General features: G+C 42.8%; 1 protein-coding gene across 1 annotated transcript in view; it reads right to left on the bottom strand.

Moving 5' to 3' along the window:
- LOC124775981 (probable G-protein coupled receptor CG31760) overlaps nt 1-10210 on the bottom strand; it is a 440811-nt gene extending 430601 nt beyond the window's left edge. The window contains exon 1 of the mRNA XM_047250822.1: nt 10103-10210. Coding sequence (XP_047106778.1) covers nt 10103-10210 — 108 coding nt within the window. The remainder of the gene's footprint in view (nt 1-10102) is intronic.
- Between the last annotated feature and the right edge of the window lie 13724 nt (nt 10211-23934).

The raw sequence follows: 23934 nt of genomic DNA, 5'->3' as shown, positions 1-23934 counted from the left end.
TACATAAAACATAACAGTAAGTGTCCCAAAACATGTCGCTGTAGTACACCTGATTTTTTTTACATTTATCGATGATTCCCATCCAGGATAAGTTGCTGCCTCCTCATCGTCAAAAAATCGTAGACCAGTCACAAATTTAGCTTGTTTCTCGATGCGATCAACTTTTAATAATAAGCTTGGACGTGACACTGAGCCAAATGACTTTCAGAATTCGTGAACACTGCATCCACCCGAGTGCCTTGGTTGAAGGCTTCCACATAAGTGAGAGATGTCTTTCACATGATCGATGCTTTCGGAGTCTGTACAGGTTGGCGAGGAGGAGGTCATTCTGTCCATGAACCATGGGCCTTTCCGAGGTGAGATGTCTTCAGTTGCTCCATGAGAAAGGTAGGTGCAACCACAGTGGATAGGTATTACTGGACAGGCAAAACATGAGGTCTTTGAAGAGGGTCAGCAATCTTTTCAGTGGTTGCAGGGACAACAACCTAGATGATTCCTTCTAAGGTTAGCCATTGCGGTGCTGTAATGCAAACGGCTGAAAGCAAGGGGAAACTACAGCCGCTATTTTTTCCGAGAACATGCTGCACTTCTATGTGTTTAATGATAATGTCAGCCGATTGGGTAAAACATTCCAGCGATAAAATAGCGCACCATTGAGATCTCCGGTTGATGACCACTCAGGAAAAGGAAAACTGACATTCTACAGGCCGGAGCGTGCTATGTTACGAGTAGATCCCCTAACTAGCTGGGGTCGTTAGAGAATTTCAAAAGAAAAATCGATACGTTAATGTTGGATGTAGTGGGAATTAGTGATGTGCGGTGGCAGGAAGAACAGGACTTGCGATTTGGTGATTACAGGGTTATAAATACAAAATGCAATAGGGGTAACGGAGGAGAGTGGTGGGACTGATAATGGATAACGAAACAGGAATGTGGTTATGCTACTATCATCAGCATAGTTAGCGCATTATGGTTGCCAAGATAGGCTCGAAGCGAATATCCACTACAGTAGTACTAGTATATACGCCTACTAACTCCACTGGCGATGAAGAGATTGAAAGAATCTATGATGAGACGAGGGAAATTATTTAGATGGCTAAGACAGTCAGATGATTAACTGTGATGTGGGAGTGAAACCCGTTTGTAGGTAAAGAAACAGAAGGACAAATACAAGGAGAATATGTACTGGGGGAATGGAAGGGAAGAGGAATCCGCATTGCAGAATTTGGCGTGGAGCGTATGTAATCATTTCTAATGGTTCAAATGGCTCTGAGCACTATGTGACTTAACTTCTGAGGTCATCAGTCGCCTAGAACTTAGAACTAATTAAACCTAAGGACACACACATCCATGCCCGAGGTAGGATTCGAACCTGCGACCGTAGCGGTCACACGGTTCCAGACAGAAGCGCCTAGAACCGCACGGCCACACCAGCCGGCAATCATTTCTAACGCTTGTCTTAATAATCATGTAAGAAAGCCATCCACGTAAATGAGACCTGGAGCCACTGGAAGCTGTCAGATCAAATAATGGTATGACAGAGTGCTAGTTTTTCCCGCGCGCCGTTCAAGAGTGGAACGGTTGAGAGTCAGCTTGAAGGTGGTTCATTGAACCCTCTGCCAGGTACTTTATTGTGAATAGCAGAGTAATCATGTAGATGTAGATGTACATAGACAGAGATATCGAAACCAAATTTTAAAATGACAGACAGATGTGGAATCTAACCATAATTTATTGCTTATGAAAAAAACCATATTATATGGTCGATTGTTTTTTATCATATCTGACGCGTCTCCGGTGTCAATCTCCGCCAGCCGGTGTGGCCGAGCGATTCTAGGCGCTTCAGTCTGGAACCGCACTACCGGTACAGTCGCAGGTTCGAATCCTGCCTCGGGTATGGATGTGTGTGAGATCCTTAGGTTAGTTAGGTTTAAGTAGTTCTAGGGGACTATTGACCTCAGAGCTATTTGAACCATTTTTTTTGTCATTCTCCCACAAACAATCACTGTAGAGTGCGGGATGTACTGTTATCGGTTGGGGGTAAGGGGGGGGGGGGCAGGAGAGAGAGGTCAATCAGGTTGGCTGGACAGCAGCCTCTGGTCAACGACTGCGAGTACCGCTGTCTGCGCGACAAGAGATGATTGTGGAGTGGACGTGCAGGCGAGGTGGACCAGACGAGACAGTGTTTGGAGTCTCTGCGGGCACCGGTACCTTGGAGTGTCAAGGAAGACACGTCGATCGGGAGTCGCAAGTGTGATGAAGAAAACAGGAAATGGTTGTCGATTACAATGGACAGATATCCGATAAGCCAACCTTGGAATTATTGAGGCTTTGTGTCATATGTAGCATGAGGTTCCGGGTTTAAGTCTCGCTAAAGACAATGGACGAAGTGGCCGACAACTTCCGGGATAAGAAGACGTCCTCATTCAGCCAACTGCCTTGTCAAACAGGGTGAAGAAGCGGACGGAGTTTCAGGGCACACTCTTGCTCTCCGGATGGAAAACTGCCCCTAAACAAGAAAGAACCAGCAATACCAGCGGCATGAGGATGCAGAAGCCAATGGAAACTACTGCATTAAAGACACTTATCGTGTATCCACAGGACATGTGATCTGTAACGAGAAAGCTTCCCTGACCTCTCCATTGGCAAAAGATTTCGAAATAGACACCGATTCGGATCTCCTGAAAGGGACTAGCAAGGAGTAGGTGACCACGAGAAAAGAAAAGAAATAGTTATGGGAGAATATGGGTTTGGTACTACGAATGAAAGACGAGGAAGACTAATTGCGTTCTGCAGTTAATTTCAGCTAGTAATAGTGAATACTCTGTTCAAGAATCACAGGAGCAGGAGGTTCACTTGGAAAAGGCCTGAAAATTCGGGAGTATATCAGTCAGATTACATCATGGTTAGGCAGAGATTCCGAAATCAGATACTGGATTGTTAGGAGGACCCAGGAGCATATACAGACTCAGATCACAGTTTAATAATGATGAAGAGTTGGCTGAAGTTTAAGAGATTTGTCAGGACGAATCAATGCTCGAAGAAGTGGGTTATGCAATAAGAAGAAAAGCTTGAAGCTCTATGAGGGTGTAGATACAGCAGTAAGCAATAGATCGATAGGCAGTTCAGCTGAAGAGGAATGGACATCTCTAAAAAGAATAATCACAGAAGCAGGAAAGAAAAACATAGATACAAAGAAGATAATTGCAAAGAAAGCATGGGTAACACAAGAAATAATTCAGTTGATCGATGAAATAAGGAACTACAAAAGCGTTCAGGGAAGTTCAGAATACAGAAATACGAGCCACTCAGAAATGAAATGAACAGGTTGTGCGGGGAAGCTAAGGCGAAATGCCTACTGGAGAAATGTGAAGAAATAGGAAAAGAAATAACTGTCGCAAGGACCGACTTAGCATATAGAAACAGTCAAAAGATCCTTAAAATCAAGGGTGCTAGCACTAAGAGTGCAATGGGAATTACACATTCAAATGCAGAGGAGAGAGCAGATATCGCACAATCAGCGTAACAGCTGTTCCATAAAAGTTACTGACGTGAATAACATACAGAAGACTTGAAAATAAAATTGAGGATCTGTCAGATGACCATCAGTTTGTCTTTAGGAAAGGTAAAGAAACCAGAGAGGCAATTCTGACTTTGCGATTGATAAAGGAAGCGAGACTGAAGACACATCATGATACGTTCACATGGTATGTCGACGGAGAAAAGCGGTCGACAATGTAAAATGGTGCAAGACGATAAAAATCTCAAGCTAATATAATACACAATAGGTAGGAGAAAGAAGACAGAACAATAAAAGTAGGAGGCGAAAAACGAAGTGCTTGGATTAAAAAGGGTGTGAGACTAGGATGTCGTCTTCCATCCCTACTGTCGAATCCATACATCAAAGAAGAAATGTCGGAAGTAAAAGAGACGATCAAGAGCGCAATTGAAATTCAAGGTGAAAGGATATTAATGATAAGAATCACTGATGACATTACTGTCCTCACTGGAAATGAAGAAAAATTACAGGATCTGCGGAATGGAACGAACCGTCTATTGAGTACAGAATATGGACTGAGGCAGTAAATCTAAGGAAGACGATTGTAATACGAAGTAGTAGAAATGAGAACAGCGAGAAACTTAAGCCGGCCGTTGTGGCCGAGCGGTTCTAGGCGCTTCAGTCTAGAACTGCGCGACCGCTACGGTGGCAGGTTCGAATCCTGCCTCGGGCATGGTTGTGTGTGATGTGCTTAGGTTAGTTATGTTTAAGTAGTTCTAATTCTAGGGGACTGACGACCTCCGATGTTAAGTCCCATAGTACTCAGAGCCATTTGAACTTTTGAGAAACGTAATATCAGGGATGGCGATCACGAAGTAGATGGAGTTAAGGAAATATGCTACCTAGCTGCAAAATAACCCATGACGTTTTGAGCAAGGAGCACATCAAAAGCAGACTGTTGTTGTTGTGGTCTTCAGTCCTGAGACTGGTTTCATGCAGCTCTCGATGCTACTCTATCCTGTGCAAGCTTCTTCATCTGCCAGTACCTACTGCAGCCTACATCCTTCTGAATCTGCTTAGTGTATTCATCTCTTGGTCTCCCTCTACGATTTTTACCCCCCATTCTGCTCTCCGATACTAAATTGGTGATCCCTCGATGTCTCAGAACATGTCCTATCAACCGATCCCTTCTTCTAGTCAAGTTGTGCTACAAGCTCCTCTTCTCCCCAATTCTATTCAATACCTCCTCATTAGTTATGTGATTAACCCCTCTAATCTTCAGCATTCTTCTGTAGCACCACATTTCGAAAGCTTCTATTCTCCTTTTGTCTAAGCTATTTATCGTCCACGTTTCACTTCCATACATGGCTACACTCCATACAAATACTTCCAGAAACGACTTCCTGAGACTTAAATCTATACTCGATGTTAAAAAATTTTTCTTCTTCAGAAACGCTTTCCTTGCAATTGCCAGTCTACATTTTATATCCTCTCTACTTCGACCATCATCAGTTATTTTGCTCCCCAAATAGCAAAACTCATATACTACTTTAAGTGTCTCATTTCCTAATCTAATTCCCTCAGCATCACCCAACTTAATTCGACTACATTCCATTATCCTCGTTTTGCTTTTGTTGATGTTCATCTTATACACTCCTTTCAAGACCACTGGCAAAAAGCGCTTTCCTGACCAAGAGAAGTCTACTAGTATCAAACATAGATCTTAATTTGAGGAAGATATTTCTCAGAACATATGTTTGGAGCATAGCATTATATGGTAGTGAAACATGTACTGTGGGAAAACCAGGAAAGAAAAGAGTCGAAGCATTTGAGATGTGGTGTTACTGAAGAATGCTGAAATTTGGGTGGAGTGATAAGGTAAGGAACGAGGAAGTTCTACGGAGAATCAGCAAGGAAAGGAATATACGGGAAACACCAGCAAGAAGAAGGGACCGAATGACATGGCATCTGCTAAGACATCAGAGAATAACTTCCATGGTACTGGAGGGAGCTGTAGAAGGTAAAAACGGTAGAGGAAAACACCAGCAATTAATTGAGGACGTAGGTTGCAAGTGCTACTGTGATAGATGAAAAGGTTGGAATGGTAGGGTAAATAGTAGTGGGCCGTGTCAAACCAGTCAGAAGACTTTTGACTAAAAGAAAATACGAATATGTCTGTGTTAGAAGTGTGACGGGATAACAGGATTCTGTACTGAGAAAATCCATTGATGTAAGGACACCTATAAAAGGCTTTCCAAGCTACATGTGTTTTCATTTACACAAATTTCAGTCCGACGACACTTTGCGATGCAGTGAACTGACTTGTATCTTGTGGTACATTTCTAGAGGTACCTTGTCCATGTCGAGGCCAGGCCAAGACGGCATGAGTAATTTTGCGAACTACCTGTGACAGAAGTGAATAACTGTAAGTAATTATATTTTCGTCCCAGTCGTGGGACATACAAAAGAAAAATGTAAGAAGCCATGTACGTCATTCTACAGTGACAGTGGTTCACTGTGAAACAACCATCAAACAGTAACTAGGGTTTGTTTTTGATGAAGCTTATCTTGTTTGACTAATTTTCCTCAAATTATGGTCTGTAAGTTTAAATATTCTTTTAATTTTAAAAGATTAACATTTTTTTGTCTTTCCAATGGCTTGGGAGATACGAGCACGCAAGGTATTAACGGACATTATGAATATATATTAATACTTTACACTGACTGGCGAATGCTTCATATTTGTATTTGTGAAAAATTGTTAAAGTGCCTTGAATTTCATAAAAATTTTGGCGGTCAGAGCACTCAAGCATTACAAAGTGCTATTTTTAAAAGCTTTTTAAAAGGGATGTTTATGAAATACTAATTCAAAATATGGCTGTCAGATACCTTGGTAGAACACAGTGTGACTGTTCGGCTAGTGTTGTTTTCACATGTTTGGCTACTGAGCGTCAATAAAGTGTTATACATTCTTTTGGCTTTGAGTATACCACCAGTTCACTCCACTCTCCGCAAATTCATGTGTGTACCCCGTTCAAGAACAGTAAATTAGAACTTAAGAAAATGCAAAATGGTAAAATATTTAGGATGTGGGACTTATATAAGTTGAAAGAACGAGAGATTATTGAGAGTTTCAGAGGTTGCATTAGGCAACGTGTGATTAAACGGGAAAGGGCGTGCTGTAGAATGAATGAGTAGTTTTGAGAGATGAAATAGTGAAGGCAACAGGTGATAAAATAGGTAAAAAGACGAAGCGTAATAGATATCCTTGAATATTTAATTGAACTGAAGAGGGAATAAGATATAAAATTCTATATTACTAGCTGAAATTTGTTACAGAACTCAACTAGCCTTTTCCTCTCTCATTCCTTGTCCCACGCGGATAGTGTCCTGAAACTTTTTTTCTACTCTTTCCCCTACAACTGCATTCCAGTCCGCTATGACTATTAACTTTCATCTCCCTTTACGTACTGTATTACCCTTCAATATCCTCATATAAATTCTCTATCTCTTCACCTTCAGCTTGCGACGTTGGCATGTATATCTGAACTATCGTTGTCGGTGTTGGTTTGCTGTAGATTCTACTACGAACAACCCTATCACTGAACTGTTCACAGTAACACACTCTCTGCCCTAGCCTCGTATTCATAACGAATCCTACTTCCGTTATACCATTTCCTGGTGCTTCTGATATTACCCTATACTCATCTCATCTTCTTTCCGTTTCACTTCGCTCACTCCAACTGTATCTATATTGAGCCTTTGCATTTCACTTTGCAGATTTTGTGGCGTCCCTACCACGTTCAAGATTATGACACTCCATGCCCCAACTCGTATAACGTATCCTTTCATCGATTATTCTATCTTTCTCTCATGGTCACGGTGTCACCCTTAGTATTTTGGCGTGATGAGCCACTGAGTATGACCTTAGGTCACAGCTGATAGGATTTGAGGGAATTCTTACTGCACAATGCTACGTCATTGATATCCCACATTCTACTGTGTTCCCTTTCATGTGACAGTGCTGAGGTGCGATTTTTCAAAAGAATGATGCACATCGACACATGGTGTATGTAGCTATGAACTGTCTGCATGATGTTGAGCTACACCGCTGATCAGTAAGATCAGCAGATCTGTTCGCAATAGAACATACGTGGAAACAGCTCTGACGTGAACTCCATCTCAGTGCCAGTATCCAAGACTAGTTATATGAGTGGTGGGTCACCTTTCCTGGGAATAGCAAAGAACCTTTCCAACTGAATCAGTATCCAGGTGAGAGACGGTGCTGCGTCATACTGAAAGTGGACTCATGTTGCTAAGTTACTTGTAATCGTCGAAATAACATATCGTCTCAACTGGTGATGTTTCGTTTCGTTTCCACTCGCCTACAGGGTGCTCCACATTTCTTTTTTGCAGGACGTGTAAATCAGCATCATACGTCGTGAATACATTACGTAAGTGAATCTTGAGGGGATATTCAGGAAATAATACAGCACAGTTTGAACTACGAGGGTCACTCCAAAAGAAATGCACACTGTTTTTTTTTTTTTTAAATCCATCTTTTATTTTACATGTTTGAAAGTTTTACAGTGTGTAGATACATCCTTTAGGAACAATATTTTTATTTCTCCACATAATTTCCACCCCTCTCAACTGCCTTACGCCATCTTGGAACCAGCACCTGTATACCCGCACGGTAAAATTGTGGACCAACCTGTTGGAGCCATTGTTTGGCAGCGTGCACAAGGGAGTCATCATCTTCAAACCTTGCTCCACGAAGAGAGTCTTTCAGTTTCCCAAAGAGATGACAGTCACTTGGAGCCAGGTCAGGACTCCAAGGTGGGTGTTACAGTGTTGTCCATCCGAGTTTTGTGATCGCTTCCATGGTTTTTTTGACTGACATGTGGCCATGCATTGTCGTGCAACAGCAAAACATCCTGCTTTTTCCGATGTGGTCGAAAACGACTCAGTCGAGCTTGAAGTTTCCTCAGTGTCGTCACATATGCATCAGAATTGATGGTTGTTCCATTTGGCATGATGTCCACAAGCAAGAGTCCTTCGGAATCGAGAAACACCGTAGCCATAACTTTTTCAGCAGAAGGTGTGGTTTTGAATTTTTTTCTTGTGTGAATTTGCATGATGCCACTCCATTGATTGCCTCTTCGTTTCTGTTGAAAAATTCACCTCAGCATTCTCTGACTGTTCCAAAAGTTCGCTGCATACCGTTTTTTTTGTTTCTTTGTGAGCCACTGTCAACATCATGGGAACCCACGTAACACAAACCTTTTCTAACGCCAACAATTTCAGTATTCTGCAAACATTTACTTCCCCTATCCCAACGTAGCGCGACACTTCGTTCACTGTGATGCGTCTGTCAGCAGTCACCAATTCGTTAACTCTCTGCACATTGTGTGGAGTGTGTGCAGTACGAGGCCTGCCGCTGCAAGGACAATCCTCAATATTGCCGTGCCCGCTTTCATCACGTAACCTGCTTGCCCACCTACTAACTGTACTGCGATCGATAGCAGTATCTCCACACACTTTTTTTTAACCTCTTGTGGATGTTTCCCACAGTCTGGTTTTCACAGCACAGGAATTCTATGTTAGCACGTTGCTTCTGACGAACGTCAATTGTAGCAGCCATATTGAAGACATGCTCTGGCGGCGCCTCTCACGGGAACAGGTTGAAGTAAGGTTGAAAACAAGCGGAAAGGATAGGCACTTGGTGCAGGGAGTGGCAATTGACCCTTAACATAGACAAATGTAATGTATTGCGAATACATAGAAAGAAGGACCCTTTATTGTATGATTATATGATAGCGGAACAAACACTGGTAGCAGTTACTTCTGTAAAATATCTGGGAGTATGCGTATGGAACGATTTGAAGTGGAATGATCATATAAAATTAATTGTTGGTAAGGTGGGTGCCAGGTTGAGATTCATTGGGAGAGTCCTTAGAAAATGTAGGCCATCAACAAAGGAGGTGGCTTACAAAACACTCGTTCGGCCTATACTTGAGTATTGCTCATCAGTGTGGGATCCGTACCAGGTCGGGTTCATAGAGGAGATAGAGGAGATTCAAAGAAGAGCGGCGCGTTTCGTCACAGGGTTATTTGGTAAGCGTGATAGCGTTACGGAGATGTTTAGCAAACTCAAGTGGCAGACTCTGCAAGAGAGGCGCTCTGCATCGCGGTGTAGCTTGCTCGCCAGGTTTCGAGAGGGTGCGTTTCTGGATGAGGTATCGAATATATTGCGTCCCCCTACTTATACCTCCCGAGGAGATCACGAATGTAAAATTAATGAGATTCGAGCGCGCACGGAGGCCTTCCGGCAGTCGTTGTTCCCGCGAACCATACGCGAGTGGAACAGGAAAGGGAGGTAATGACAGTGGCACGTAAAGTGCCCTCCGCCACATACCGTTGGGTGGCTTGCAGGGTATAAATGTAGATGTAGCAAATTTTCATACATGCACAATTTTTACAAAAATAGTGTGCATTTCTTTTGGAGTGACCGTCGTAGAACATAGGTCGTAACTGTCGCGGCTTTAGGAATGTGCAGAGTGGCGTTGCGGGCGCACAGTGGTGTGACGTAACCTGGCTCACCTTTCTCGTGGTCGCGCCGTCCTCTGGCTTGGCGGGCGTCAGGCAGCCGAGCAGCGCGGCCACCAGCAGCAGCAGCGACCTCTGCAGCCAGAGCCGGGACTGGCCCATCGCAAGGCCTCATTGGTCCTGCAACAGAGGAGCCCACGCTCACACACTGCCTCTGCTGTTTACCGCGAACGTCATTTAGAGACGTCACACTGCCACAACCATTTACAGAGAACATCTGCATACAGACTTCAACAAGTAACACAAGCGTATGAAGGAATAATTTTTGGGTACTTTCTTGTGGGTGAGCTATCAGATATGCCTGGTCGCAAAGTGTAAACTGAATCTCGTAATGTGGCAGACCAAATAGCGAATTTTGAAGTATTAGATCCCACATCAAACACGACACCCGAGCCACATTTTAGCAAGTTTCTTAATACTCTAATACACTACTGGCCATTAAAATTGCTACACCACGAAGATGACGTGCTACAGGCGCGAAATTTAACCGACAGCAAGAAGATGCTGTGATATGCAAATGATTAGCTTTTCAGTGCATTCACACAAAGCTGGCGCCGGTGGCGACACCTACAACGTGCTGACATGAGGAAAGATTCCAACCGATTTCTCATACACAAACAGCAACTGACCGGCGTTGCCTGGTGAGACGTTGTTGTGATGCCTCGTGTAAGGAGGAGAAACGCGTGCCATCACGTTTCCGACTTTGATAAAGGTCGGATTGTGGCCTATCGCGATTGCGGTTTATTGTATCGTGACATTGCTGCTCGCGTTGGTCGAGATCCAATGACTGTTAGCAGAATATGGAATCGGTGGGTTCAGGAGGGTAATACAGAACGCCGTGCTGTATCCCAACGGCCTTGTATCACTAGCAGTCGAGATGACAGACATCTTACCCGCATGGCTGTAACGGATCGTGCAGCCACATCTCGATCCCTGAGTCAACAGAGTTGCAAGACAACAACCAACTGCACGAACAGTTCGACGACGTTCGCAGCAGCATGGACTATCAGCTCGGAGACCGTGGCTGCGGTTACCCTTGACTTTCATCACAGACAGGAGCGCCTGCGATGGTGTACTCAACTATGAAACTTGGTGCACGAATGGCAAAACGTCATTTTTTCGGATGAATCCAGGTTCTGTTTACAACATCATGATGGTCGCATCCGTGTTTAGCGACATCGCGGTGAACGCACATTGGAAGCGTGCATTCGTCATCATCCTGCGTGATGGTATGGGGTGCCATTGGTTACAGGTCTCGGTCACCTCTTGTTCGCATTGACGGCACTTTGAACCGTGAACGTTACATTTCAGATGTGTTACGACCCTTGACTCTACCCTTCATTCGATCCCTGCGAAACCCTACATTTCAGCAGGATAATGCACGACCGAATGTTGCAGGTTCTGTACGGGCGTTTCTGGATACAGAAAATGTTCGACTGCTGCCCTGGCCAGCACATTCTTCAGATCTCTCACCAACTGAAAACGTCTTGTCAATGGTGGCCGAGCAACTGGCTTGTGACAATACGCCAGTCACTACTCTTGATGTCCGCAGCTCGTAGTCGTGCGGTAGCGTTCTCGCTCCCCACGCCCGGGTTCCTGGGTTCGATTCCCGGCGGCGTCAGGGATTTTCTCTGTCTCGTGATGACTGGGTGTTGTGTGCTGTCATTAGGTTTGTTAGGTTTAAGTAGCTCTAAGTTCTAGGGGACTGATGACCGTAGATGTTAAGTCCCATAGTGCTCAGAGCCATTTGAACCATTTTTGAACTACTCTTGATGAACTGTGGTATCGTGTTGAAGCTGCATGGGCATCTGAACATATACACGCCATCGAAGCTCTGTTTGACTCAATGTCCAGGCGTATCAAGGCCGTTATTACGTCCAGATGTGGTTGTTCTGGGTACTGATTTCTCAGGATCTATGCACCCAAATGGCGTGAAAATGGAATCACATATCATTTCTAGTATAATATATTTGTCCAATGAATACCCGTTTATTATCTGAATTTCTTCTTGGTGTAGCAGTTTTAATGGCTAGTAGCGTAGTTTTATTTATTTATGTTATTGTCTGTCCAGATGTCACAAGACTGATTCTGCTGCTAGCATACAAGCAAATTCTGCGGAGTAACTACGGTGGCAGCTTGAACTGACAAGTGTAAGCAATAGATATGCATTCGATCGGTTCTGGATTAGCCACATAGCAAGAGTTAGCAGATACTATGAACCTCGTGCATTGGGAACTCTGAGCATAGGGTAAAAAAAAATGTAGCAAGTTGGATGTAGATGGTATTATACCCACTGTCTAATGGAAAGATGGTGGTTTCCATATCTAAAATGAGCAGTAACAATTTTAGCTCATTACTAAAATTGGTAGGGCTAAGCTATAGCAACAGACGGGTAATATACTGCATGTAAAAGAACCAAGAGGGAAGAATAAAGAGTGGAAGAGCAAGAACGAAGGGCTCAGATTAAAAAGGTTGTAAGAACCGGGCTGCAGTCATTCGCCCCTACTGTTTAATCGAAGAAGCAATGATGGAAGTAAAAGAATGGTCCAAGAGTCGAATTAAAATTGAAGAAGGAATGTCAATTATATGATTCGCTGATGACATTGCTATCCTCAGCGAAAGTGAAGAATTAATAAAGAACCTGATGAATAGTATGAAGGATATGGACTGAGAGTAAATCAAAGAAAGACGAAAGTAATATGAAGTAGCGGAAATGACAACAGTGAGAAACTTAACATCAGGATTGGTGAATAATATTTAGATGATGTTACGGAATTCTGCTACCTAGGCAGCAAACTAACCCTTGACAGATGGAGCAAGGAAGACATAAAAAGCAGACCAGCACTGGCAGAAAGGGCGTTTCTGTCCAAGGGAAGCCTACTGGTATCAGGACTTAATTTGAGGAAGAAATTTCTGACAGTGAAAGTTTGCAGCACAGTGATCCACGCCACGCGGGGTAGCCGCTTACCACGGTTCGCGTTGCTCCCACCGTCGGAGGTTCGAATCCTCCCTTGGGCATGGGTGTGTGTGTTTTCCTTAGTGTACGTTAGTTTAAGTTAAATTACGTAATGTGTAAGCCTAGGGACCGATGACCTCAGCAGTTTGGTCCCCTAGGAAATTACCACTACCAACAGCGTTATATGGTAGTGAAACATACATTTTGGGAGAACCGTAACGGAAGAGAATCGAAGCATTTGAGATGTGATGCAACAGATGATAGTTGAAAATTAGATGGACTGATAAGGTAAGGAATGAGGAGGTTCTGCGCAGAATCGGAGAGGAAACGAATATATGGAAAACACTGACAAGAAGAAGGGACAGGATGACGGGACATTGTTAAGACACCAGGGAACAACTTCCATGGTACTAGAGGGAGCTGTAGAGAATGAAAACTGCAGAGGACGACAGAGATTGGAATACATCCAGCAAACAATTAAGGACGTACGTTTCAAAGGGGCTACTCTGAGATGAGTTGGTTGGCACAGGAGAGGAATTCGTGGAGAGTCTTATCCAGTCAGAAGACTGATGACTCGAAACATAAACTACTCTTCACACCATACATTATGTTTCGTTAATTGTTACAATGGAATTCCCTAAAGTTGTTCGAGTTAATCGAGATAACTCGATCAAATATAACAGAATTCTATTGATTACCAACAAAAAAGTCATTAAAGGACATTGTATTTATTTTTAGGTCTACTGTTACAGTTGTTCATTCTTTCTACAGTGTAAGAGTATTTACTTTCATTACGGTACTTTAGAACAAGCCGTTTATCGATGTTTGATCTGATAAAAAATGTTGTCATTATAATTCAGTTACTTCCGAATAGTAAATATTTAATTGCCCCTGAGACCCTAGGGTGTGGCTGACTTTTTGAAGCCACTCGTACAGTGGTGCCAGGTTTCACACCATGCAGCCATCCTCGCTGGTGGACCCTCGTTTATGAAAATGTGACAAAAATAATTTCTCGTGAGAGAAAAAGAGTTTAGTCAGTAGTTCTGTAGTGTAACGGCTTAGGTTCAATGCTCTTAAGCTACAGGTCACATGTTCATCTCTTACAGAAAGGAAATATTTTGAAATCCTGTAATAAGTTAACACGTGTTTGTGTCTCTCGTCACGGAAATGGAACCGCAAGATATTGCGCAATGGTATGCCATTTCTTTTTGCGTTAAACTGGGTGAAAACGCGACGAAAACTTACGGTGAGCTTCAGAAGGCTTTTGGAGAGGACGTTATGTCAGGAGCTCAAGTTTTTCGTTGGCATAAAATGTTTAGTGAAGGCAGAAGAAGACTACAGTGGACGACCATCAACCTCACGGACAGATGTCAACTTGGCCACGGTGCCTGACCCGTACGATCTGATCGAAGAGTATCCGTGAAAATGATTGCAGATGAACTGAACATCAATCGAGAAACACTTCGTCTAATAATAACTGAAGATCTAGGTATGAGAAAGATTTGTGCAAAAATGGTCCGCAAAAATCTCACGTCACAACATCGATAAACACGGAAAACTGTGGCAGCCGATCTGTTACAGCAAACGGAAATCAATCCAGAATGGTTGAGCCGTGTTATCACTGGTGATGAACGTTGGTTTTCTCAGTATAATCCACATACAAAACGCCGAATTTCGCAATGGTGCTCAAAGGGATCACCCAGACCAAAAAAAGCTCGCATGTCAAAGTCAGAAGTTAAATGCATGCTTGTGTGCTTCATTGATTCCAAGGGAACTGTTCATAAAGAGCGGGTGCCTCCTGGACAAACAGTTAACCAATATTACTACAAAGAAATTTTAGAGAGACATCGTGTAAGAGTTCTTCGTTTCCGGACCAACATTGCTGATAATTGGATTCTGCATCACGATAATGTGCCATCCCATACTGCTCTGTCAGCAATTTTTAACCTCAAAACAAATTTCAATACTACCACAGCCACCTTATTCACAAGATATCACTCCGTGCGACTTTTTTATATTTCCAAGAGTCAAAACGCCTGTCAAGGGACACCACTTTCATGAAACACAAAATGTCCAAAAAGCTGTGACGAGGGTCTTGGAGGATATTAAGGATGATGAGTTCCAGAAATGTAACGATCAGTGGCAGAAACGCTGGAAAAAGTGTGTGCAATCAGAAGGGAACTACTTTGAAGGAGACAACACTAAACTTGACTAAAACCGTAAGCAACATTTTTTTTCACATCAATCTCATTACTTTATTGTCGCACCTCGTATGTAAATTGAAGGGGGTTGACTGGTATCTGCTGCAGCGGGACATTAAGCGGAATCAGCGGTGACAGGCGAAAATGTGAACCGGACCGTGATTCCACCCGGGATCTCTTGCTTACTAGGCAGTTTCGATAACCACTACGCCATCCGGGGCACTGCGTTATCGCAGCTGCACAGACTATGTCGGTGCGCCTCACGGTCGATCCATACTCCCACCGGGCGCCACCTGCCGCAGTCCCTGTCCATTATACTCCTGTTTCCTACTTAGAAATTCCGACAGGAGGTCGGACGTGTTTATCATGTTACTTTAAATCCGTCTTGATTGCAAACTTTTTTATTATTCATATGACCGGTTTCGGTTCATTCAGAACCATCTTCAGATCTGATATTTAAGTTACAGGAGTAACCCGTCCAATTCAGCAACTTTCACATGCTACGTCATGTGACGTAGCATGTGAAAGTTGCTGAATTGGACGGGTTACTCCTGTAACTTAAATATCAGATCTGAAGATGGTTCTGAATGAACCTAAACCGGTCATATGAATAATAAAAAAGTTTGCAATCAAGACGGATTTAAAGTAACATGATAAAATCACTGATTGCTGTTATCCCATAAGACATTATGTCTGTTTTTGCAAACATCGGACGTATTTGTTGTACATTCGCACTGAAGAAAGTGGCTCCACGACAGCCAGGCATATCCCATAACTGGAACCGAGACAGAACCAGCTTTGTTCAGAAAACACAACAGATACTCACTCCGCCCTCCATTGAGCTCTATCTTGACATCACGGAAGTCGCAGGAGACGATGGGTTGCGGTCAGTGGAATGTATAATAAAGGCCGCCGAGTCGGAGCTGTCCTTGAAGTAGCCATTTTGTAACAGTTCGTTGCGTCGTTGTGGTCACAAAAGCTGCTCGAACTACTGTTGTCATGCGCCAAACACCATGCGCTTCCCTCTCGGTAGTGCCACGTGGCCCCCAGGCCCGAAGTTCTAGCGTCGGTATCTTCTCGTGACCAGCGCTGCCAATAGTCATTTAGAAGCGCTACGTTCCTGCAAAGTGTTTCTACAGTATTGCAGAAGGAGCATCCAGCTTCTCGTAGGCCTATTACACGACCTCGTTCAAACTCAGTCAGGTGCTGATAATGGCGCCTTTCTCACCTTAAAGGCATTCTCGACTAATATCAGCTCACCATGTCCAGTCTCAATGGTAACTAACGCTTACGACCGTTACAGCGTGTATTTAATGCAAACATTTGCATTCTCATAGTGATGCTACTAGTGCTATTCTTATGTGCATATCAATTTCCTTTTTTCTTTTGTATCCTAAGCTTTGAGGCCTAAAGCAGACCAAGGGCCATGTTCTTTCCATTTGCTACACTCCACCACAGTGACTTAATACGGCATTGCATTTGACCAGAGAGATATATGCAGGCGGTATTAAGTAGTGAATGTGTGACCGTAGTGTGTAAACGCTGTTCTGTCACAAATAACAGTGGGGTATTATCTCTAAATGAAGACACTCTACAGAATGTTTTGAAGAAGAGAAAAGTATGTGCACAGTTTGTCCTGCACATCTTGACTCTCAAACAAAGAAAACACTCGTGGACGCCTGCTGCGACCTGACTGAAATGCAAAACTCGGATAATTCTTTTCTGGAAAAGCTCCTCATTGGTAACAAGACCTCGTGTTATCAACACGAACGTAACACGAAACGACAAAGTGCAGAAGCCCACATGAAGAGTCATTGCTTTGGCTACATAAACGACACTCAAGGCAATGTGACGTGCAAGACGTATAACATCCCAAAGGAGAACTTTTTTGGCGGTTTCACCATGGTTTTATGAATGTCCTATATGTTGCAGTCATGTGAAGGAAGACTACACAGACCATCTGAAACATTAAAACCATCATCTTAACGTTTCTCTATATTTTTATAAACCCTGTCTCGAAACTTTTTAGACTACAGGCTATGTTATGACTGAATTCAAATCGTGACATTATTAGCCATGTAAAAGTAATATCTGTTTGCCATGCAAACATTGTCATATTACATAATGAGATATTAGATTCATATAAGACCACGAACATCACATGAAAATATCCGTTATTGTGTTAATCCTGAAACGTTAATAAAGAATTTAAAGATCAGTACGTTAAGATTTAACATCTCTAGATTGTTAAAAACATTCATTGTAAGTTTGAAACCAAAATGTTACGTCACATATTCTTGTGAGTAACCTGCTCCGCTGTCTTCGTTATGTACGCCAGGGAGCGACTTGTTTGATTCGTAATGAGTCTCAGTAATCATAATTTCACTATCGACAATAGGTGTACTGGTTTTTATTGTTAATTATATAGATATGCAGCTGCATCTACCAAGTCAGTGCTCATAGGCAACTCATTAGAGACATTACAAATTGTTTGCAGTTCACATTTCTTGGAAAATTTTCTTAGCTGTTTTCATTAAACTTCAATCAAAATATAAAGGTATGTGTTGTTTACACTGTCACATTTATGTTCCACAAATTTAAAACCCGGATAGTCGCAGAGCACAGCGGAGAAATTGTAACCACCATTGTTTAAGTGATAACGAACATAAAAACATATGCATTATTCTTTATTTTAATAACATACGTCCAATATTTCTATCAAATTTGTGACACTCTTCGTTCTCAGTTATCTCAGAGAAGCAGACAAAATCAATAAACAATGACTTTTTTTACTTTCTGCTTGTACTGGTAAATGTTGCATATGGACTATAAAGAGAGTGTAAGTACTAATAAAATTCCGCCAGTTTTTGGCTACAGGATGTCACACAAATTTAAAACGTTATTCATCCAAATAAATATCCAGGGATTACAATTATGAACTACGGAAGTTGGAACCATTATAAAAATATTCTCGACAAGGTGAAGAAAGGATGGCATTTTATTGGCAGAAAACTTTAAAAATGCAACAGATCTACCAGAGATGCTGTCTACTCAACGATTTCCCATCGTCCTTTGTAGTATAGTTGTGTGGTGTGGGGTCTCAACGAGACAGGACTGACAGAGAAATCGAAAAAAAAAAAATTCAAAGAAGACAGCTCATTTCCCACAATCATGTCATTAAATTACAGGCGTGTTTCAGATGACACCTATTCAAACAAAGGCGTTTTCCTTGCGGCGTAACTTTTTCATGAAACTTCTATCATCAACTATCTCCTCCGAAGGCCAAAATATTTTGCTGACTCTCACATACTCTATGTGATCAAAAGTATCCGGACACCTGGCTGAAAATCACTTACAAGTTCGTGGCGCCCTCCATCAGGAATACTGGAATTCAATATGGTGTTGGCCTACCCTTAACCTTGATGACAGCTTCCACTCTCGCAGGCATATGGTCAATCAGGTGCTGGAAGTTTTCTTGGGGAACGGCACCCTATTCTTCACGGAGAGCGGCGCTGAGGAGAGGTATCGATGTCGGTCGGTGAGGCCTGGCACGATGTATAGGTTCCAAAATACCCCAGAGGTGTTCTATAGGATTCAGTTCAGGACTCTGTGCAGGCCTGTCCATTGTAGGGATGTTACTGTCGTGTAACCACTCCGCCACAGGCTGTTCACTATGAACAGGTGCTCAGTCTTGTTGAAGGATATAATCGCCATCCCCGAATTCCTCTTCAACAGTGGGAAGCAATAAGGTGCTTAAAACATCAGTGTAGGCCTGTGCTGTGATAGTGCCACGCAGAACAACAAGAGGTGAAAAAAAATCTCGACCACACCAAAATACCACCGCCTCCGAGTTTTACTGTTGGCACTATACATGCCGGCAGATCACGTTCGCCGGGCATTCGCCGTACCCACACCCCGCTATCGAATCGCAGTGTTGTGTATCGTGATTCTCACTCCACACAAAGTTTTTCCACTGTTCAATGGTCCAATGTTAACGCTCCTTACACCAAGCGAGGCGTCGTTTGGAATTTACCGGCGTGATGTGTGAGTTATGAGCAGCCGCTCGACCATGAAATCCTAGTTTTCTCACCTCCTGCCTATCTGTTATTACTTGCAGCGGATCCTGATGCAGTTTGGAATTCCTGTGTGATGATCTAGATAGATGTCTGCCCATTACACATTACTACCCTCTTCAACTGTCAGCGGTCTCTGTCAGTCAACAGACGAGGTCGGCCTGTATGCTTTTGTGCTGTACGTGTCCCTTTACGTTTCCGCTTCGTTATCACTTCGGAAACAGTGTACCTAGGGATGTTTAGCAGTGTGAAAATCTCGTGTACAGACCTATGACACAAGAGACACTCAATCACCTGACCATAGTCGAAGTCCGTGAGTTTTGCGGAGCGTCCCATTCTGCTCTCTCATGATGTCTAATGACTAGTGAGGTTGCTGATATCGAGTACCTGGCAGTAGGTGGCAGCAATATTCACCTAGTATGAAAACCGTATGTTTTTGGGGGTGTCTGGACATTTTTGATCATATATTGTATGAGGGTTGCACAGAAAGTAATGCACCGCATTTTGTTTTCTTCGAGAATTCTTTACTGAACACAATGAGAATTCCACACACGAAAGAATGGTGTTTTATCTACACACCCTATATTTCTACGTAAGCTCCAGCCCTTCCTCCAGTGCGAAACAAGGGCGCGGATCCCCAGCCTGTATCAATCCTTGTCCTGGTGGCAGAGCCAGTGGTTCATTGTGTGAATCACCTCCTCATCGTCCTCAAAATGTCTTCCACGAATGGCATCCTTTATTGGCCCAAACTAGTGGAATGACGACATCATCTCGCTGTAACATGTCAGGTGTGAGAGCCGTGTATGGTCTCCCCGACCGCTGCAAATCGTGGAGGTCCGCCGAACCGTCATTTCATGACCTCACCCTCCGTGCCCAGCGACTAACTGCATTTCTGTCCACAGCAGATGCACGTTAGACTTTGCACAAGCGTTTGTGAGTTTGTCCCACAGTTTATTTCTCTGCAGTGATAAATTCAGTGACGAAACGTTGCTTGTAACGTACATCACCTTCAGACGCCATTTTGAAACTGTCCTGCAGTTATGCTATCTGACGGAAGTGACAGAAACGTGGCGTGCTCACTCAGGAGACTTAAAATCATACATACGTAACGTTTCACATTCGTAGCATTATTTTGGGCTGAGAAAAAAATGCGGTATATTACTTTCTGGGCAGCCCTCGCACAAAAAGGAGAAATTACCATGTTAATAAAATGAGAGAAATCAGAATCGCATGAAAAAATTTAGGAGTTAATTTTTGCCACTTGCCATTCGAGAGCGGAATGGTAGAGAAATAATTTGAAAGTGGTTCTAAAAACCCTTTGTGAAATACTTAAGGAATCGCAGGTACTCGTGTAGATTTAAATGCAGATCTAACAAGCTAATCAAGAGGTTGAAAAAATTAGAGAGCCAGTTGCAAAACAAAGCTTTATTAGCGCTTGACCTAGGTTTCGATATTTCTAAAAATATCTACTTCGGAATGTGTGGGCCTTGTTATATCACATTTACCACCATGTGACGTAACTAGGCACACTCCTTCTGAAGAAGATATTTTAGAGAGCTAACGAAACCTATGCCAACGGCTAATAAACCTTTCTTTTGCAACTGACTGGTTGCGGTTTTCAAGCTCTTCCGATTTATACAGATTTCTGATTTGCAGCCATGTTTGAGATCTTGTAATGAGTTAACCCTTTGTCTGTTTAAGCACTGAACCCATATCCTATCTCAGTATTCTTCTGCATCGAGTATAGTGTTATAGCAGTGTGATTCTGTTATAAATCAGGAAACTAGTGAAATACTTGTAATTGGAATAAAAATATTTTTTTTGAATATGAACGAAAGTTTTATTGGAGTATAACCAACCACACAACTTTTTATTGTATAAAAAAACTGTACCCTAATGTCCTCTTCCATTCTGTTGTATGCTCAAAGCATGTAATATAGCTTCGTCTCCGATGAACTGGCTGTTGCATGTCTCGGGGTACTTACCAACACTAGTGTTCCGTCGTATTGGTATTCCAGCAGCCCTAATACCGTCTTACCATCAGGCTGATGTCTTGATGAAGACGCTCGACTTGAAAAGTCAACGTGAATGCTCAAACAGCGAAAATTGAGATCCTTCAAACAGGTTAACAAGGTAAACATTTCCAGAACCTTTTCTACAAAAGAAATATGTAAAGTAATTTAGATCCTAAATGTTGCTTAAGAAGTTAGAAAACGTCCTATTGAGTGAGCCTCAAATCTACCTGCCACTGTCATTTTTTATTGAAACTTGGAATCAACCATTATTTTTCAAGTCCCAGGTCCACATCTTATTTCAGTTTATCTTATTAACAGATGAGGAAATTTCTCTCACCGATACTTGAAACATTTTCCATATTTGGGTGAAGCGTTCACAAACTGTTTCATTAGGGAAAAAATTAATGGATAGGAATGAAAAAAAAACGGAATTCAGTTTCAGACACAAAGTTTTATTTTATCCACTATGCGTTTCGATAGTTAACCACCATCATCAGATCGAAGGCATCTTTTATGTGTCTGTTGTTGGTAGGAACCATTGATGCTTTTGTGCAGCAGCATACGAGTTGGTCAAAATGCTATGTTGTGATCAGCACTGTCAATAACGGGTAACCATAGGACATATCAGACGGTTTAAAGACATCAGAAGTACTTATAGTGCAAGTGGAGCAGTTTTTATGCTGCATTCTGCCGCTGAAATTCGCAGTTGCTTCCAACACATCAGTCACACAGTGTTGTTGTTATGTAGCAAAGAAGTTATATTTTTTGCCACGGAAATTTAAAAAAGCGTATTGATAACCAAATAATTCTAAACAGCAGACTGATTAAAACATGCATGTCCATCTCCAGTTTTACTGTGGCAGAGCGACCAGTAGGATGTTTTATGTACTGACGGACGAAAAAATCCCAACACTAAGAGGAAGTTGTGCGAGATAAACGAAATTTGGTAAGCGTGTTTCCACAACTGAAAGATGATTACTATTCAAATTTCGCGCTAGTCGCTTACGAGTGGTGGGGTAGTAGCGCCACTATGAGGATGCAATTTAGGTCTGCTTTAAATACGGGCTGTGACGTTCGTGAGCGACAGTTACTTTTGATACTGGACGTAGTGAGTTGATGTTAGTGAGGAATACCTTTGAGACGACGAAGACGGCATTATCAACCGGTCATTGCGTTTGAACGACGTCGTGTAAAAGAGCTGTGAGAAGCTGATGTTCCTTCTGTGGTATTGCGGAGAGAATGTAGCCACTATACATCATCGCTGACAGCGATGGTCACGTAGAGGTATCGTCACGAGAAGACCGGGTTCTGGATGGCCACTGCTACAACTGAGAGAGAAGACATCGTGTTAGGCATGTGGCCTCGGCAGTAGCAGTTCGAGGAGCCGTTGGGAACTCTGTGATACAACGAACGGTTACAAATCGATCTGGCAGTTCCGAGCCAGACACACTACAGCGTGCATTACTCTGACCCCAGACCACCGTCGTGTGCGACTTCTGGGGTGTCAAGCGATAACGGATTGGCGGGCAGAGTTTCTGCCTCGGTGCCAGTGAGGGCCATATGTTGATTAGAAGCAGCCCAGGTGAGCACCAGCAACCAAGCTGTCTGCCGCCAACAGACACTGGAGCTACACCTTTAGTTGTAATCTGGGATGTGATTCCGTACGACAGCAGGAGGACGGAAATACAACACGCTTCGAACTACTTGGCCCTGTGTCGCTTTATCTGCCATCTATTGCATACGAACTGAAACACGATCTGAATGTAACCTTATAAAAGTTCCATGATAACAAGATAAGAATTTGTGGTGTTCACAAAAAAAAAGGTTCAAACGATTCTGAGCACTATGGAACTTAACTTCTGTGGTCACCAGTCCCCTAGAACTTAGAAATACTTAAACCTAACTAACCTAAGGACATCACACACACCCATGCCCGAGGCAGGATTCGAACCTGCGGCCGTACCAGTCACGCGGTTCCGGACTGAAGCGCCTAGAGCCGCACGGCCACCGCGGCCGGCGTGTGGTGTTTACAGTTTGTACTGTCATCAGACAGCAAAATATTTCACTTATATATCAATGCAGAGAGCTTCGCAGCTAGTTTCGGGAAAACATACTTTGAAAAATTCAGAACTATCCCTACGGTACATAGTGCACTTTTTGACATAAAATCTGCCTGGCAGCCGACCGTTACAGAGTCTAAGACAGCGCTTATCGCGAGTAATGTCGAATTACATAAATCCAAATCCATGTCAGTGATAATTCCTTTGAAAAGTTGTAGCGACGTTTTCTTCCATGTTGTTGCTTGATGTTCGAGAAGTACAACACCATACCGACTCGTACGGTATTGGGTGAAAATGGCTAGAAGATTTAATAACGGCATTCGAAATCGAATGTCACAATTGAAACAACCACATAATTAACTCGAATGTAAATAATATTCTACACAGATGTTTGGGTAAGAACAAGAAGAAACTCTGATTTATGCACTGGTATAACTCATTCGTATAGCAGCACTAAAAAATTATCAAATACGGTTTTTGCATTGAGAGTTACTAGAGCATAACCAATAGATGAGCCATGG

This window comes from Schistocerca piceifrons, chromosome 2, assembly GCF_021461385.2.
Source record: "Schistocerca piceifrons isolate TAMUIC-IGC-003096 chromosome 2, iqSchPice1.1, whole genome shotgun sequence".
Lineage (NCBI taxonomy): Eukaryota > Metazoa > Arthropoda > Insecta > Orthoptera > Acrididae > Schistocerca > Schistocerca piceifrons.
Note: the sequence above shows the minus strand (reverse complement) of the source record. Positions and strands in the feature narration are given on the sequence as shown.